At 36.9% G+C, this 18413-nt stretch overlaps 1 protein-coding gene across 1 annotated transcript in view; it reads right to left on the reverse strand.

Moving 5' to 3' along the window:
- ENPP3 (ectonucleotide pyrophosphatase/phosphodiesterase 3) overlaps nt 1–18413 on the reverse strand; it is a 60214-nt gene that overhangs the window by 25494 nt on the left and 16307 nt on the right. The window contains exons 7-15 of the mRNA XM_010988665.3: nt 17096–17175; nt 14974–15093; nt 14296–14405; nt 12793–12858; nt 12207–12279; nt 8846–8954; nt 7344–7472; nt 6926–6957; nt 4171–4298 (exon numbers count right to left, since the gene is read on the reverse strand). Coding sequence (XP_010986967.2) covers nt 4171–4298; nt 6926–6957; nt 7344–7472; nt 8846–8954; nt 12207–12279; nt 12793–12858; nt 14296–14405; nt 14974–15093; nt 17096–17175 — 847 coding nt within the window. The remainder of the gene's footprint in view (nt 1–4170; nt 4299–6925; nt 6958–7343; nt 7473–8845; nt 8955–12206; nt 12280–12792; nt 12859–14295; nt 14406–14973; nt 15094–17095; nt 17176–18413) is intronic.

An 18413-nucleotide genomic window follows, 5' to 3' on the forward strand; every position in this document is an offset into this window, starting at 1 on the left:
AACTGACTCTCACTTAGCTCAAACAAAAAATAAAAATAAATCACAAAATAAAAAATAAACTGCAACACTGACCAGGCCACACTCAACTCTACCCAATGGAGGGAAGAAAGAAGAAACTAAGTACTGCCCAGAATGAGGAAAGCAAGGGTACTACTTACAAGGAGTTTTTAAATTCAGTTACTCTAAGGTTCCAGTCCATGTCATCCTAGTCAATTCCTAGTCAATTCCAATAAAATTGTTGGTAGAAGGTAAAATTGTCTTAAAAATATTTTTATCCTTATTGCGTAGATATTTGGTTCCCCAAGATTACTGGAACTATTGTGGGTAACTAAGTTTTAAATTCTGTGTGGCAAACTAGAGTGCTCATTAAGGAAAGAAAGAAAAGTTCTTTTGAACCAAGTCATTGGTAAAATTCTCTAAAATTGGTCTTTTATTTATCTTTCTGTTTTCAGAAAAATCTAGTTTGTTTATTTTTATATTTCCAACCCCTAGCCCAACTCAACTAGAAAACTTTACTAAGTATTACAAAACTGTATTAGGAAGAAAAAGGTCAAAATATTGTGTGAAAAGCCCTATTTCCTATTGCTTTCCAAGTGAAAACTTTAGAAATGTGCTCTTCTAATTGCTGATGTTCGAGCTTTCCAACCATTAATTTGGTTCTGGAAATTACACATGGAAAAATGGAAGCTGGCACTTGGAAAAGATGAGTTGATTTTATCTGTCATAACTTAGCTCAACTTCCAACTACTATATAAAATCCTTTGGAACAAATTCTCTTTTATCTTCTCCGTGTCTAATTAATAAAGTTGAAATCAAGGCCCTGTTTCTCTGCCATAGCTGGGAAATGACACAGATGGGAGGTGAGCAGGACTTCTTCCCTGATATCCAATTAATTACCAAGTCTTATCTTTCTCTGTAGTACTTTTCACATTTCCCTCGCTTTCCTCCTCTCCTGCCACAATTCTGAGCTAGCTCTGACCTGAGTTGGTTATCCTGATTCTGAGCTTCAGGACCTTCCTATATAACACAGACACAGACACACATACACACACAAACACACATAGGCCCCTAATTGTATTTAACACTGCATATCTCTGCTGGAAATGGAAACATATATTTCGTTTGTTTGTTTTAATGGAGGTACTGGGGATTGAACCCAGGACCTAGTGCATGCTAAGCATGTGCTCTACCACTGAGCTATTACCCTCCTCCCTGGAAACATGTTTCAATGAATACAAATGTGAGACAGAATATAATGAACCAGACCTACCCTGGAAAATCTGAGTCACAAGTTCACCATACATACTTTCCTGCCAGTATCCTAACTAACCAGTTTTACTGTCCCCCACAGCACCACAGCCTCCCTTGGGGCTGTCATAATGCTAAAGAATGGGTCACGACACATCTTTCTAACTGGCTTCCCTGCCACTCACTTGACCATAGTCCCCCATATGGCAGCTGGGGGTGCTCTCTGAAATGCAAATCCCAATATATTTACCTCCAGCTATCTTGTATCTACTAATGGTCTCCTACTTTCTTCACAAAGCCACACTCCTTAGTGGTGATAGACAAGGTCCTTTGTGCAGAGGGCGGCTTCATTCACCAGGTGCTCTAGCAATAAGGAACTACTTGCAATGGATGGAATCTAGTCCTTCTGCCTGAAACTTGACTCTCTCTATATCCTTCCTTGCCCCAGAGCTGCTCCTGGCTTTAGAGGCCTTTTAAAGGCACTCCACTGCTCCGAGCTCCACTGCTCTCTTTCAGAGAAAGAGGCACCTCTGAGAAGACACAGCCTGGCAGTACTCAAGGCTTGGCAAGCAGATGAGTGCCTTTCAGTAAAGAAAAGGGGTCATTTTCCTCCTGCAGATGTAGACTGTCAAGGCTTGGTGAGCTGAGCAAGGGATATCCACTTCCACTCATCTCCTCGGCTGAGTGCCTCTGTGCAATACACACGCTAGACAACTGCACAGACCTGCTTATGCGTCAGCATTTAGCCTAAGCCATCCTGAGTCTTCAAACCCTGGAGCAGGAATCACACCCACCAGGAAGCATTCTCTGACATCCTCTGGCATCCGCACCTGGGGTGTGAGCTCATTCTTTGTTTCCTTGTGGCTTGTACTTGATCCTAGTGTGGCAGTTCTTACACTTGATTGTAACTGTTGTCACCCTCCCGCCTGGGAGGGTGAGGACTGTCTCCGTTTCTTAGAAAGTTGCCCGGGACATATTTGTCAGTTTTCAATCATAAAATGAAAAGCTTTTATTCACATTCTCTAAAAGGGAACTTTAACTTTCCTTCAATTAACTTCAAATAATTGGGTGCCCCAAATTAGCAAAATCTAACACATTTTAAGCAAAATAAGGATGAAGAGGGGGAAGAGGAGGAAAACAGATTACATGAAATGATGAAATTTGCTACAATTTTGGAAAGGGAATCTAATCTAGTTATCAAATTCTGAACATGATAACTAAAGATGACATACTGTAACACAGAAGGTAGGTAGCCTGAGACTGATGTGGTAAGAGCTGGAGACAGAGTGAGGCCAGGACCTAATCAGATGAGACTCCCCAGATGCCCTGGCTAGGGCTACAGCCAACATTTCCTCTGGTGTGAGTTAGTTTATTTTGTGTACAAATAGCAACAGAATAATAAAACTGGGCTCATCTTGTGTTACAGATGAGAAAAATGAAGCCCTGAGATGTTAATCTCTCCAAGTTCTCACAGGTCAGGTGTGAAGCCCGGCCTTGGACTCTGGGGCTGCTGCCAGCTAGTAAACGTACAAAGCTCACAGTCTGAGACTGAGTGTGTGAAAGCCAGAGGTATGCTGGTGGCTGGACTCCCTTCCCTAAACCATAGTCTGTGGTGTGGAACCAATGGGCACGTGGGACCATGGTGTCCTAACTCCTTTGATCTCATACTCTTAACAGTAAATATTTGGAGAACTCACTCACGTTTATATATCACACACACACGCTACTAAAAATCTTATATATTTAACATTAGTAAAGCCTAATTTTGTTTACATGTTTTAATCCTTTAGAGAAAGCTGTCCTGAGCCACACTGACCCAGAAGGTGATGATGCTCCAATTCCATGAAGAAAGGCCAGTGCCATCTAGCGGTCCCCGTGTTAAACTGCACCCTCTGGCCTAGCCGGGGCACTGGCAGGCTTTCCTGTTATCTCAGATAAGAGGCTCAGCCAAATCTCCAACTCCTCATCCTGCACATGTTTATATTAGAGCCCAGCTTCCTCGTCTTCCTTTTCTCCTCTCCCTTTGTTAAATGTATCTTTCAGCCACTGTATTTCCACTTTCCTCTGCATCTCCCCTGACATCATGTAATACAAATAAGACAGAAAACACAATATGATCCTGATTCCCTTTATATCCATTCATGCATAAGGGAAAAATCCTGGAATAAAATACAAAAAATAGGGAACATGAATTAAGCTACCAGATAGTGTGCATGTATTTGTTTACTGACTTATTATCAGGCTTCTTCATGTGATCAGGAGGGCAGGAATCATTTCTGTATCCCAAATGCCTAGAACAGAGTTTGGTGCACACCTAGCAAGCATCAATAAAATGTTGTTGAATCAATTAATTAGTTGGTTATTTGGGGATGAAATGATTCAGAATGGTTTATATTTCCTCTAAACAGACTTATATTTTGCAAATGTTCAATGATTAATAGGAATTAAAATTATAACCAAAAACAAGTTACAACTAATTGGTCAGCTTGGCCATACAGACATAAGCGTACTTTTTATAAAAGCCACAAAAATGACAAAGGTCTTAAAGAGCCATTTCATCAGTTACTCATCACCAGCCTGTAAGACACCTGATATCATCTTTATACCCTGTCTGCTGCCTAAAGGAGACTGCAGTCGGGGATAAGAATGTGCTAGTACCGACAGTTTCCGGAACAGTCGATGAACAGTCAGGCTTCTTCTGACTCATTCTCATTCTCATTTATCTTGTGAAGATTAGGATGCTAAGATTGGCAACCTAGTAACAGTCCTTTCAAATGCAGAAGTGCTAGATAGCATATAAAAGGTCAAGAAATTGTCACACTCAGGAAAATTCATGTAATAATAGCAGGATAAGGTGAAGAAAATTTATTATGAGAGATGGCTGTTAACAGTATTATGAGATTAATTAACAGACACACAAACCTCACAGCCAGCCACTGTCGATCCACCAAAAGATGAGCTTTGTCAATTCTGACATTTTTGGCATAGTGCAGTCGTTTCGGCAAATCAGGAGTCAAATAGGGTGTGAAATGCTGATCAGGTTTTCGGCACTGAAAAAGAGGTAAATTATTTCTTCACGACACTTAATAAATGTATAAGCTAGTACAATTTCATCTCCTAGGACCATTTATTAAACATTTTTTAAAAGTAAGAGGATTTAAGCCTGGCTAAAAAATACAGGAATATTAAACCTATTATCAATGTACTCACATTCCCTAGCTATACTGTTTTTAATTGTTACAACATTATTTGTTGCAATTAAAAATAGGATGTATATTATACTGTTTGATGTTCAAAGTTTTATTCCTGTGTATGTATCTTAAACCTTCATGAATCTCCCCTCCTTTTTTGACAGAAAACAGATAGGTTTAGATTTAGTGACAATTACAACTTTTGAGTCTAAATTCTACATGGAAAGTATACAATACATTAGTAATATGAGTGAAAAGTCTAAAAATTAGTTTAATAGCACAAAAAAAACTCTTCACAATTGACTCAGTTTAACCTTTGAATAACCTACATTTGCTTAATTTTCAAAGTCATTAGTTTTTGAAATCTAGTACAGTTCTACTTGTGAAAAATTCATGGGTTTCTTCATAAATTAGAAATTGTTTCTTAATAATCACTGCTAACTAGATGGCATACTTTAAAACTATGTAAAGATGCAAATCATACTGGCAGCTATATATGCAATAAAAGTGAGAAAATGAGAACTAAAACTACAAAGAAACTTTTTCTCTCTTGTGACCTTTTCAAGAAACAAAAGGGAAAAAAAATACAGGGAAGCATGTGGGGGAATGAATGGTTTTTTCCACTTTCTCATTTTCTTATTTATTTTAAGCCTCAACGATGTTACAAAGATTTCAAGTCTGTGTCACTATTATCTCACGCTCAATTTATATAAGAAAAAGAAAAGATACTATGAAATTGACAAAAATTTTAAAAAGAAATACAGATAGCAGGCAAGTGAAGACTTATAGAATGAAAAAGGGAAAAGTATTTATTGCACAGTTATTTCTGCACAGTTATTTTTTCTTGCCTACTTTGCTATCTTTTTCAGTCTTCTTATTTTTCTACATTTTCATTTGTCATTACTTCTTGCTTAAGTCACAATTTTTGTAACTTCCAGGCAAGCACATGATGGCAGCTGCTGAGTATGCAGCTTCCTCAAATATACAAAGGACTAGAACATGCCCTTAAAGACCACCAGTCATTTGATGAGTCACACTTTGCTGGCTGAGTGCACAGCCAGAGTGAATACAGAGAAACCTGGGGGTGTACTGCTAACCTCTGAAGAAGTTCGGTGTTTTCTGCAGCATTTGAGAATTTAAGTTAAAGACACTAGAATTAAGATAAAATTGCCATCCTTTTATCAAACAAAGTTGATGCTGTTGTCTGTCATGCAGCCAGAATGTTTGGAACTTTCCAGTTCGTGTTTGGGTATGTTTGCCCAACAGAAGCTCAGTCTAGGCCCACAGAACAGCATTCCTGGGGATACTGTACTACCACATGGATATTTTCCTAGGAATAATGGACTACTTTGTAAAATGAGAGGCTGTTTCTTCAGGCCCAGGCCATGTCTGTGATGCCACATAATAGACTCCCAGTGTCTATGGTATCCAATCCCTTTGCACCACTAGGATTATTGGACATCACCCTTCCTCATCTCACCAACAGGACTTCAGCTATATGGATCATAAGGTGATGGGGAAAAGGGAAAACAACGTGCAGATTTAGAAGTGTCCATATGTTGACGCTTCTCAGCTACCCATCCAATCAGCATGAACACACTGTATCCATACCCCTCACCAGTAAGGGATGACATTGTCCATCATGCTTACTGAAGATCAGAATATTAGATGTAAGAGAAAAAAGGAGCGATTAACACTTAAGGATCTCTGCTCAAGTGGTCCTTCCTACTTCAAACCTGCAGTGGGTCCCAGATTATAGTAACCATTCTTTCCCCAACATTTCCTTATCCTCAGTCTTTCACATTTCATTCTAACAGATTTTACTATAATTGCATATCACCCATACAGAAATAAATCCAGCCCCACCCCAAGGAATGGTAAACTGGTGAATTCATATAACAGACATACATTTGCAAATATACTTTCAACACAGAACTATTAAAACCACCACACAAGAATATTTCAGATCTCTCCAGGAGTAGCGAAATCCACCTGGAAAATCTGGATTGCTTTAAACTATATGGAATTTGCTCTGCTTGTTTACTCACAACCTGAGATGTAAGAACCAGTCAAAAGCAGTCGCAATTATAGCTAGAGTAAGGAGATGATTTTTCTGATCTGTATAAAAAGATCTGTAATATCTGTGCTTCACTGTTTCCTCATATAAAATGACACAAAAAAATGTGAAAAACGATACTGCCTGAAGCTCAGTAGCCCAGCTCCTTCTAAGGAAACATCAGTCCATTCAATTCAGGAATCAGTGCCCCTGTTACCCGAACCAGTTTCCTTTAGAGGTGTCAACTCCAGAATAAAATCAACTAAGATAAAAGCAACTGGCAAGAATATAAAACAATGCTGAAGAAGGGTTAAAGAAATAAATTATAAGTGGCTTGGGCTAAAAAAGGTATAGAATATAAATTTCTCAAAACTCAGATTAAGGACATTACGTTAACTTAAACATGTATGCTAGGAGAGTGTATACTTACACTGAGGTTCCTAATAATTTCTTCAGAATTAACTGTTTCAAAAGAAAAATGAATAAATAAATCACATTAAAGTTGATACTCGACAACAGCAAAAAAATGTAAATAACTCGTTAATTTGACACACATTTATTAATGATTATGATCTGATAAAATTAAATTAATAAGTATTTTAAGCAAAGAATTGCTTTAGCATTTAAGAATGGAGCAGAATATATTTTAACCTAACAATATTAAATACTACCATAGACTTTATAGATGGACTGTACTTAAACATGAGAATCTCTCATTTGCTTCTGTGTGGTCCTTCCAAGAAGTCAGAAGGGCAGGCCTGGTAATCCCTACATTCTCAGAATTAGGGGCTGTGGTTATTCACTTTCAAGTTTACCTTTATTTTTCCATTGAGCATCTTCATACTTACAGGTAAAAAAATCATAAGGTATATTACGAGTCCTGATGCGGGGAGCAGGTCCTTCATACATGTAGAAGTTTATTTGGGAAAAATAATCAGTCATATATTCCCGTTGCTCACAATAAGTTTGATCCATTCCTGAATTTAAAAAATAAAATTATCCAGTGAATGGTAACAATTGGTTTGTCTTTGACAGGTCAAATAGAAGACATTTAATGCTACAGATCTCAAACCAAGTTTCACTGAGAACCTCTAAAATTCACTCCATTTTTTTTACTCTAAATGGCAGGCCTTGAAAATCTTGGCATTGGAAGAGAAGAATCATGTTTATAAGAGAAGGATTGACAGAAATTACAAGCAGATCATCTGTTCAAAGAAGATCAATTACAATAATTTCAAAGATGAAAACCCTCTGTAGGAAGCAAATGAGATCTTTATAACATCTGATTTTTACATAAGACAACTCGATATATTTTTAAGTCAAAAAAGTAACATGCATTTTTATAAAACAATGCAATAAGTATGAGAACAAAGGCTAGAGCATATTCACTTTTCATAACTGTATTATTTAAATTTATACAAGCAGCACGCACTCTAAAAAATATTTGGTAGTTAAACCTTTTTTGTTTGAGGATTCTTCAGACTCCATCTAAATTTTTATTGTTGTCATTTTTATTTATTTTATTATTTCTATCTTTTATAATTTCTTTTGACAAAATGTGCCTTAAAATATTTCCTTTAATTTTGAAGCAACAGGCCAAAGTATCAGGGAACCATTTTAGAAATTCTAAAATAAATTACTATGTTTCACATTGTCCTGATGTCCTAAACCATAAACCAAAGTTTTGCAGACCTGCTCCTTTTCCTCATCTCACTTTATCTAGACCACCTTTTCTAGAAAATGTCCATTTCTGCTTTCTGTACTTCCAAACACACCATGTCCAGGAACGTACTTGGCATTGAGTTAGCACTTTGAAAATATTCGTTGAATGAATGAGTACTTTAAAAATGAGGTTGTGACAGCTATCTCACTTCTTTTAACACTGGGGTTAACTAAAATGGAGAGCCATGCTCAAGTAGACAAATGTAGAGTGACAGGGACTCCATAGACGTCTATTCACATGACTCAAAAGAAATACACAGGAAGTGGTAAACTAGCCAGTGTAATGAACTGCAGCCAATCTACATGAATGCACCGGTCACTGAAAAGAAGGCACCTTTTAAGACTGAATAACAGCCTGATCACCTCCCTATTCAGTATTACTAACTCCAGTTTTACAGAAAATCAAGTGTATGGATGGACTTTCACAATGAATGTTAGAATAATTGAACTGGAAAGATAAATTTTAGTCCTCTGTTAATCACAGCCCACCACAAGACTCATTCTTTGCTCATAAAAGAGTTTCTAGGTCTAGAAATACAGGCATTAAAATATCACTGTTATTCATGTGTGCTCCCTGAAGTGGTAAGATATAATCAATAATAAAATGTGATTTAAAAAAAAAGCATACCATGGTCAGCCAAAAGGATTATGTTGACACAATTGTCTAAGTTTCTCTGTTTTAGACCTTCCATCAACAATCCAAAAATGTTATCTACTGACTGTAAGGCTTGAATTACCTAAAGAAAAAGAAATGGCATTAAAATTGTCTTCGTGATTTAAGGTTTAATTAACCAAATCATTACCTAATAGAGTAAAACACTGAACACGTTTCTTCCTTTGAAATTGCTGGGTTTTGAAATAGGGTATCAGAGCCCAACTCCCACACTACAGTTACCAAATACCAATTCCTGTATGTCTATAGACAGAAAAATTAAACACTGTTCCCTGCAAAGGAAAATAGACTACTGGCCAATAAATATCTAAGAAAAACAACCTCAACAAACATTATTCAGCTGCAAAGGTTCTCAGAATGCTGTCCAATGTTGGGGAGAAGAGTCCACAGACACTTCCATAGGAGCCTGAATGGTTACACAGGATCTGAAGGATCACATGACAATGGTTAATCAGGGAGTTTAAAAAGGGGCATAGCCCGTAACCTAATCATTCTGTTTCTGGGCTTTTGTCCTAAGTAAACAGAGTACAAATGGAGATTCACATACAAGGATACTCATTACATTGTTTATTTATAATTTAAATACAAGAAAAATTAACTTATACCACATCCTTAAGAAGGCATGTTCAATAACCATTAAAAAATATTTTTAAAGAACAGTGGCATAGGGAAATGACCACAATACAATGTTAAAGATAACAAATTAAAACCAAACTGCATAAGCACCCAACATATTGCATAATTCAGTTTTGTTTTTAAATATATTTAGCATTTCATAGTAAATTCACAGGCACAGAAGACTGAAAGAAAATGTATCAAGGTACAATTAAGAGTGATTGTCTCTGAATAGTGGAGTTCATTTTTATTTTATTGTTTGTATTCTTTTGTGTTTTTTAAATTTCCTACACTTCATCAATATAGTATATTGCACTGACTTAAGGTTTAAATGAATAATTTTTTAACCAACATAATCTCATTTTTTTCCCAGTGAATAAGAAAGTGTAATAGCAATGGATTGAGAAAAATGTTTAGCCTTATAATCTATTATAACAATGATTGCCTTTTTTCCTTCTTTTTTGAGAAAGACTTTTACAAGCCATTTACTGTTAAGAGCGTTAGTGCATTATCTTATAAAATTCTCACAGCAAACATTCATGGATGGTGCTTTTGAAACTTCTGGTTATAGAGACCAGGGAATTTGAGGTTTAAAGAAGTTAAGGAACATGTTCATGGTCCCACAGTTAATGAGAGACAGAGCAGAACTTGAATTCAAATCATCTCTATCTACTGCCAAATCTATCATCAACTCCAATCCAAGATGCTTTCCTGACCCTCATTCTCAGGGGGACCACACAGTCTGGTTTGCCAGTGAGTCACATTTCCAACTATTGTCATGGCATAATTACCTCCCCTTTCACAGAACCAACCTACTCACGCCTCCTGGCTGCGCTAAGAGCACTTCCTCCTCTGTCTTCCCCCATTATCTGATCTTCTCCTCCAAATTTATCCCCCTTCAGTGGAAGGAACCTGCTTGCTTATGACAGAAATCTGAAAAATCATTGTTGATCCTGCATCACCCATCTCGCCCCAAGTCATAGCAAGTCTCTCTCTTAAATAAATTTTAAGGGCATTTTCTTCCACCCAGGATGGTTGCCACGGCCATAGTCCAAGTCACTACTATCTCTTTCCTGAAATATTGCAAATGCTGACTCATCACTCCCCACTTTCTCTTGCTCCCTCCAATTCATTCCTCTTACACAATAAAAGTGAGTTTAAATGTTCATAGAACTGATTCTGTCATTTCCCTGATTAAAATGCCTCCGTGCTTCCCATTGTACATTTTATGGCCTTTAGGGACCTGCATGGTTTGGCACCCGCCTCCTCCTGAAGGCTTTCTCCCAGCCCTTCCCCGGGTTCACAGTGCTCCAGACATTAGTGGGAGACATTCCTCATACAACAATTCGAACAGTTCCCGGCACAGAGCAGCCCACAGTAAGAGTCAGCTGCTATTGTTATTGTTACCATTATCATGCTGTCTGTTTGTCTAGCCAGCTGTCCATCTGTCTGTTCATTTGTTCATTTTATGTGTCCCTCTAATGTGCTCTGCTCCTCCCTCAATCAGGCCGTTTGTGAGCTTTTTTCCTTTCTGTTATTCAGAGGAGAACTTTCCAGCCAGCCTCACCACCACCCCAACCCAGGCTAGGTTGGCCCCTCAAGACCTCTCAGGGCACCCTGATCTTTTCCTTTGAGGGACTTATCCAAATTGGGCTTAAAATTTATTTGGGTACGAAGCTAGGGCATTGAATAGAAGTTACGATGCCTAAAGTCAGCTGGAGGGGTCAGACAAATGCAGGTGAAGTAGTTGATCACAGCAATATGTATAATGATTAGAATAGAAAAGGAGAAATGGTAAATACATTTTAGAGAGTTACTAAGCCATTCCCTTTCAGAATAACCTCAGTATTAAGAGTCTGTGATACAATCCAGGGTGGTGTGTATACTATATAAAAGAGGATGTATACTACACAAAAGAGTTCAGACGTGAACAGGGCCTTATATTAGAAATTATTGTGGTTTAACAGGAAGGAAGCAGAAGGGCATATCTTGTACAAAGACAAATCATGCTGCCAGAATAAATATGCTGTGCATCCCAACTGCGGACAATTGTTACATGAGTTTCCAAGGGGTAGGGAAGCACCTACCCACGGGGGCCTGTGCGGATTTACATTACGTCCAAGACAATGCAGGCCTGAGTGGATTGCAGAAGAAAACTGTCTTTAAAAAAAAACCATTTTTAAGAACTATATTTCTGTGGTAAATACAGAATGGTGTAGAAAATGAAGAAACTAATACTAGAGTCTACTTCAATTATAATGGGGGCCTAGAAGGGGAATGACTCTACCTGAGGGTAATAATATATTAAGTCCAATTATAAGAAACTTCTGATTGGAACTGTGCTTGAGCAGACAGTGGATATTCTCCGGTGGACTTTCAGGTGACGTGCCTTGAGATGCACTGTGTTAACCTGTTAAGCTGACACACAGTATTTAGCCTTGACGTTTTCATTATGTGAAGTAACTGCCTCTAAGTATTCAGTAGGCATTTATCCAATTAATTAGGATGCAGTTAATAAGGCAGATATTCTTTTTAGACTTTTAATTATCTTATGGTTAATAAAGCAGACCATCTTTTTAGTCTTTTAACTATTTTTATGTCTTTGTGTGTATATCAAATACACTTTGATTCAGTTGGAATTAAACAACAACATTTTAGGTTGTGGGTTTTACATTTGTTTAAAAAAAAAAAAAAAACTCACTGCGGCACTGACTGGTCCCTGTTCGTGTCCTGCAGAATCAGGTTCCTCCACATATATGGTATAAAAATCAGGCCTAGGGGTGAAATAGAAACAGAAAGGCATTATCCATTTGCAATAAACCTACAAGGTGGATTTGGGGAATCTGTAGGGCTAGAACTTTGTGGCAGTTTCCTCCTTTTTGCCTCTGGTCTTTCCTTCTCTTCGCCCAGGCCCAGTGCTTCCACTTGGCCGCAGCTGGGGTGGTGTCCCAACAGGGCATAAATGAGTCTTTGCAGGATGTAGGCACTGGGCTGACTCAGCTCTGAAACTCTCTCTTGGTCTTGCTATTAAGACCTCTCAGTTTGCCTTGGCCCTCTGTTATTTCCAGGCTTATGAGTTTTTGCTGATTCTTTGTTCTGCCATGTTAGGTCCTTCTCTAAAAGTCTGGTTTCAGGAATAATTCTTGAAAAATGCCCATAAAAAAGGAAATGCCAAGTTGTTGGTTTTTTTTTTTTTTCCAAAATGGTCATTTAAACTAAAAAAAAACTTTCATTTGATGCCCACAAATTTCCTACGGTGCCAGCACTTCCCCGACACTAGATATTACCTTTCAGCTTTGGGCAGGTCCAGCCATTTTAACAATGTAAAGACCCTTTCTTCATATGTCACACTTCTGAAAAGAGGAGGAAAAGTAATTTTTAAAATTAAACAAATATTTCCTTTCTTTCTCATCCATCCCTCCTTCACTGTCCCCTCAATTAAAATAAAAGGCAATTAATTATTATCCATTCATTCAATAAGTTTATTTTTATTCGCTTCATTCATTTTTGCATTTATATGTATTGACTATCTATTTTCAGACATGACGTTCATTTTAAACAGAATTTATCAGTGGACAAACCAAAGATGCCTTCCTACCTAGAAGTTACAGTCTAGTTGAGGAAGACAAACAAACACCTATTAAAAGATAATAAATGCTATAGAAAAAAAGCAAAGCTAGAGCTAGAATAAGGGACACTGAAAAAAAAAAAACCATAAATACAAAACAGAAACAGACTTACAGACATAGAATACAAACTTGTGGTTGCCAAGGGGGTGAGGGGTGGGAAGGGACAGACTGGAGTTTCAAAATGTAGAATAGATAAACAAGATTATACTGTATAGCACAGGGAAATATGTACAAGATCTTGTGGTAGCTTACAGCGAAAAAAAATGTGACAATATATGTATGTTTATATATAACTGAAAAATGGTGCTGTACACTGGAATTTGACACAATGTTGCAAAATGACTATAACTCAATAAAAAATGTTAAAAAATAAAAATAAAAGAACAACAAATTTTAAAAAAAGAAAGAAAGAAAAAACAAAAAAAAAAAGAAGGGGCACTCAGTAACTGGAATGGGTCAGTTTAGAATTTGACATCTTTGTATGACCAGGCTAGGACAGTGTTAAGAAGGTAATTCTGGAGCAACAGCCAGAAGAAGGTGAGGAAATAGGCTGAGTGGGTACACGGAATGAGACTATCTTAGACAGAGGAACAGCTGGTGCAAAGGCCCTACAGCTGAAGCAAGCCTGGTGTGTTGGGGGTCATGGAGGAGGTCAGTATGGCTCCCTCAGCATGAGAATCTGGGACAGCAGTAGGAAAGGACATTTGAGAGGCGGGAGGACAGCAGGGTTCATACCAACAGGGCCTCGTAGGCTTTTATGCTGCATGAAACAGGAGCCATTGGAGTTTTTAGTGCAAAAGAGGGTCGTAATGGGATTTGTTTTTTTAAATAATTATTCTAATTGATGACGTGAGAACAGAAATAGAACCAGGGAGATGTGTAAAGATGCAACTGCAGTAATACAGGCAAAAGAGGATGACATCTGAAACCAGAATATTAATGCTGGAAGTAATAAAAAGTTCTCAGATTGCAAATATTTTGAATTAGATGCACAGCATTTACTGATAGATCAGATGAGGGATGTAAGAGATAAGAAGCAATGTTAACTACAAGATTTTTGGCCTAAACAACTGGAAGGATACAATTACCATCAAGATTTAAAACCAGATAAATGTAATCATTTCTGCCAAAATGGGGTCACGTCTGCAAGTGTTTCACTACCTGTTGTAAACCTTATACATGGAAGGAAAGGTGCCGTTTATAGCCACATCTGATCCTGGCCAAAAGTAGGTACCAGCTTTTAAACCTTGATACATTGCTGTCAGCCAGATCTATAAGAAAAGAAAATTTCAGATAAGTGGAGGTCAAGAGAATAATTAGTTTGGGTGAAAATGGTACCATTTATTAGGAACTGAACATATTAACAGTTGCACATTTTATTTAATTACTAAAATTCATTTAAATTATTTGAAACTTGTCTTTGTAGCAGTTAAAAAAAAAACGTAATTAGCCAGGCATTTACCTCGAAAATCAAAAAACGTAGCAAAGCGATAAGAAAGATGGCTTCTCAAGTTGGAAAAATTGTACAGTTCTTCCTCTTTTAAAAATTTACAAAACAGAATGAAGAAAAAAATCAATAGATAATCTTTCTCAGTAACTTCCAGAATGATATGTTTATAATACAACATCCAGGTTTCAGATGAAGGCAACTTGGGAGAACAATCACACTCATTTAAAAGATTCAAATTATAATTATAAATAGTAGTGAAACACCTTCCCACCCCTCGCTCTTAGAAATTAGAAAGATAATGTGAAATTCAAAGTGGAGAGAAGAGAGTGATCCACTGTCATGTTGGGAAACAAAGGTTACTTTGGTGCCACATGCAGGATGCTACATACTGGTTGTCCATGCCACCAAGCTGGATTATCTTTCTCCTTCGAAGAAAGTGAAAAATTCTTGTTGAGGTTTACATCATACATATTATTGTCAATGATGCCATGTGATTCTGGAAATAAACCCTAAAATAATAATTTTTTAAAAGATTTAAGATAAAATAATATATTCAGAAAACATACTTAAAATAGCATAAAAACTATAACTAATGTTTTGAAAAAAGTCATACTTTTAATATAAAACCCCTGTACATACACATATATATACATACACACACACACACACACACACACACATATATATATATGCTAGTTCCACCATGGTCTATGCTGCAAAGGAATGACATTAGGCAGATGGTTTATTGATGGTTTTAATATAACTCTTGTGTTATTAAAAACTGTTAATTAAAAAATCCTATATTAACAATAATGATTAACCACTGATATTATTGACAATAGGAGCAAGAAATTTACTATATAGATGCTTTTCAGTATCAGATATCCTGGCTAAATGGGTTAAAATGTGTTACCAGTACTTTAGAAAGAAGCCTGCCAAGTCTCTGTGCTTCCTCGCAGCCATCCATCCATCAAGACCATCCTTCCTTTAATCCAATCACACCTATTCATTCAATCACTGCACACATTTCCACTGAATGCCTATGACATCCTATGCAGTTATAACTACATTTAGATAGATTTTAGGGTCATTATTTCAGAATATTACTATATATGTGAATATGGATATGCACATATATAGGAAATTAATAGCACTTATGTATAATTCCTTATTTACAATACATACATATATATGTATTATATATGCATGTGTATTTATGTACATATGTGTACATATAGTCAAGTCTTATTATTTGCAATAGTTATGTTCCATAAAGTTGCTGCAAACTCTGAATTAGTGAATACTGAACCATTTCTCCTAGGAAAAATACAAAGTTAGGTTCCTGTGAACCTCTGCTAATAACATTTTTGTCTACTGATCCATATATAACCTTGTTTTGTGTGTGTTTCTATTTGAAGATACCTTATTTAATATATATCGTTGATTCACTGTAACTCATGCCTGAACAAAGCTTATCTAACACACATATCTTTTTACTCCAAATGGTACATCACGGCCTTCTTGCTCTTAGAAACACTAGAAAGTACTTCAGCTATATCCTTAAGGGTCATTTTAAACAACAAAATCTCTGGCAAAAAAGTACAAACATGCAAAAAACATGGCACTACATAGACAGTAGACTGTGATAACATTTGTTTACAGAATGAGAGCTAAAACAAGAAGGCAGAGTATTGCCTTGTAGGACCTCAGCTGGGGACATGTGAGCTGAGCAACTCAAATGTTTAGGTGAATCTGCAGAATGGAATCTGCATTTATACACCCAGACACACATGCACACACATACACATATATATATACAAATATATAGTTACTTAAGGACTAAAATTTAAATAAGTTGTAATTACTATTCCATAGTAATAAAAGACTAAATGCAAAGTAGGAAAAACATAACATCCTTTGGCAGTAAAGGCTTAGGCAGAGGACTCCTTAAGATGCATTCTAAATCTATAAATATTAAATAATTTAATTTTCCTTTGAGTTCATTTTGATCATTTCACTTATGTCTTCTTATACACTGAGGGGAATTCACTTGCTTTATCTAAAGAGATATAGCCAGTTTGAATTCATCTATGAAACAGGAGACTTTGTCAAGTTAAATACTGAAAAAAAAAGACTAGGAAAGAAAGAAATTTCCCACATCAAAGTGACCATACTCATATATTGCCTCCCATTCCTAGCAGACCTTCAGATAAATGAGACTAATCAAAAGATCAGAGCAGAGGGAATGTCTCCCATCCAAGAGGCTGTCCTGGCCTGACAGAGAGGTAAATTAGCCAATGGTGGGATTCTCACTCACAGTTAACACCTCACAGCCCTGGACTGGCCTCGCACTAAGACATTCCTTCTATACCTGAATTAAGCCCTGACTGCCACCACATGTGCTTGTGAAATGTGTGACCTACAGCTCATCTGGTTTCTGCCTGAGCATGCCTGGTGTGGTCAGTTGCCTGCCAGGGGCCTGTCAGTCTTGCTACTGGGCCAAGCACTCACCGTGACAATGGTGTAATGATTTGGGAAGGTTTTGGTCGGATAGGCAGGTCTCAGGTATTTTGAATGAATCCCACATGTTTCTGCAACAAAGTACATTGAGAAATTAAGATGTGGCGGGAGGCTATAGCTCAAGTGGTAGAGCTCATGCTTGGCACACACAAAGTCTTGGGTTCAATCCCCAGTACCTCTTCTAAAAATAAATAAGTAAACTTAATTACCTTCCCCCAAAAAAAGAAAATTAAAAAAAAAAAGAGAGAGAGAGAGAGAGAAAGAGAAAGAGAGAAATTAAGATGTTTCTTCCTCAGGAGTTGTTTGAATAACTGAAACTTTGAACATGAAAATTTGTCAGAGAAATAGAAAACTGAGGGGTGAATTGTAAATGGAAAGAAGTTGAAATGCTGATGCCTAAAATGCCTCCATTCCAAAGAATGTCAGTTCTTAGGAGAGGAATGAGCTAAGTCAAGGGTCAGGAAAATTTTTCTGTGAAGAAATAAGTATCTTCTGTGAAGATAATAAGTATGTTGAGCTTTGCAAATCTATATGGCCTCTGTTGTAACAGCTCAACTCTGTTATTAAGGCCCCAAAGTATCCAAGGACAATATGTAAACAAATGAGCATGGCTGTCAAATTTCTAAGTACCTAAAGACACAGAGTATAAAATAATACACAAACTAAGCTACCAGTGATGTGGAAACATGACACCACTCTAGTTTCAAGTAGGACACACTTGCTATCTACAGATTCAGGCTATGACTTTGGATCACTTGCCTTTGAACCAGAGCTATTACTGAGCAGCTCATCAAAAGCAAGATCTTCTGCCATTGTTTCTTCTAGATCTTAATAATCTAAATTATGACTGAATAGAATAATTCTGGAAAAACACACAATAAACCAATAATAATATTTGCTTCTACAAAGAGAAACTAGAAACACCAGGAGAGTTGGTTGGTTAGTTGGTTGGTTGGGTTTTTTTTTTTCTTATTACATACCTTTCAATATTATTTTTAAAAGTTTATCATTTGCATATTTTCCTCCTTAAAAAACATCTTATTAAAAAAGGAAGTATGAGGGGGGAGGGTATAGCTTAGTGGTAGAGTGCATGCCTAGCATGCATAAGGTCCTGGATTCAATCCCCAGTACCTCCACTAAAATAAATAAAAACCTAATTATCTCCCCCTAAAAAAAAGAATAAAAAATTTAAATAAATAAATAAATACCAATTAAAAAAAATTCTGAAAATATAAATGGAATAAACATACATCCATGGTAATGATACACTACAAGGAGGAATATTAGACTGAATAGATTAGCAGGTGAA

This window comes from Camelus dromedarius, chromosome 6, assembly GCF_036321535.1.
Source record: "Camelus dromedarius isolate mCamDro1 chromosome 6, mCamDro1.pat, whole genome shotgun sequence".
In the NCBI taxonomy this organism is placed as follows: Eukaryota; Metazoa; Chordata; class Mammalia; order Artiodactyla; family Camelidae; genus Camelus; species Camelus dromedarius.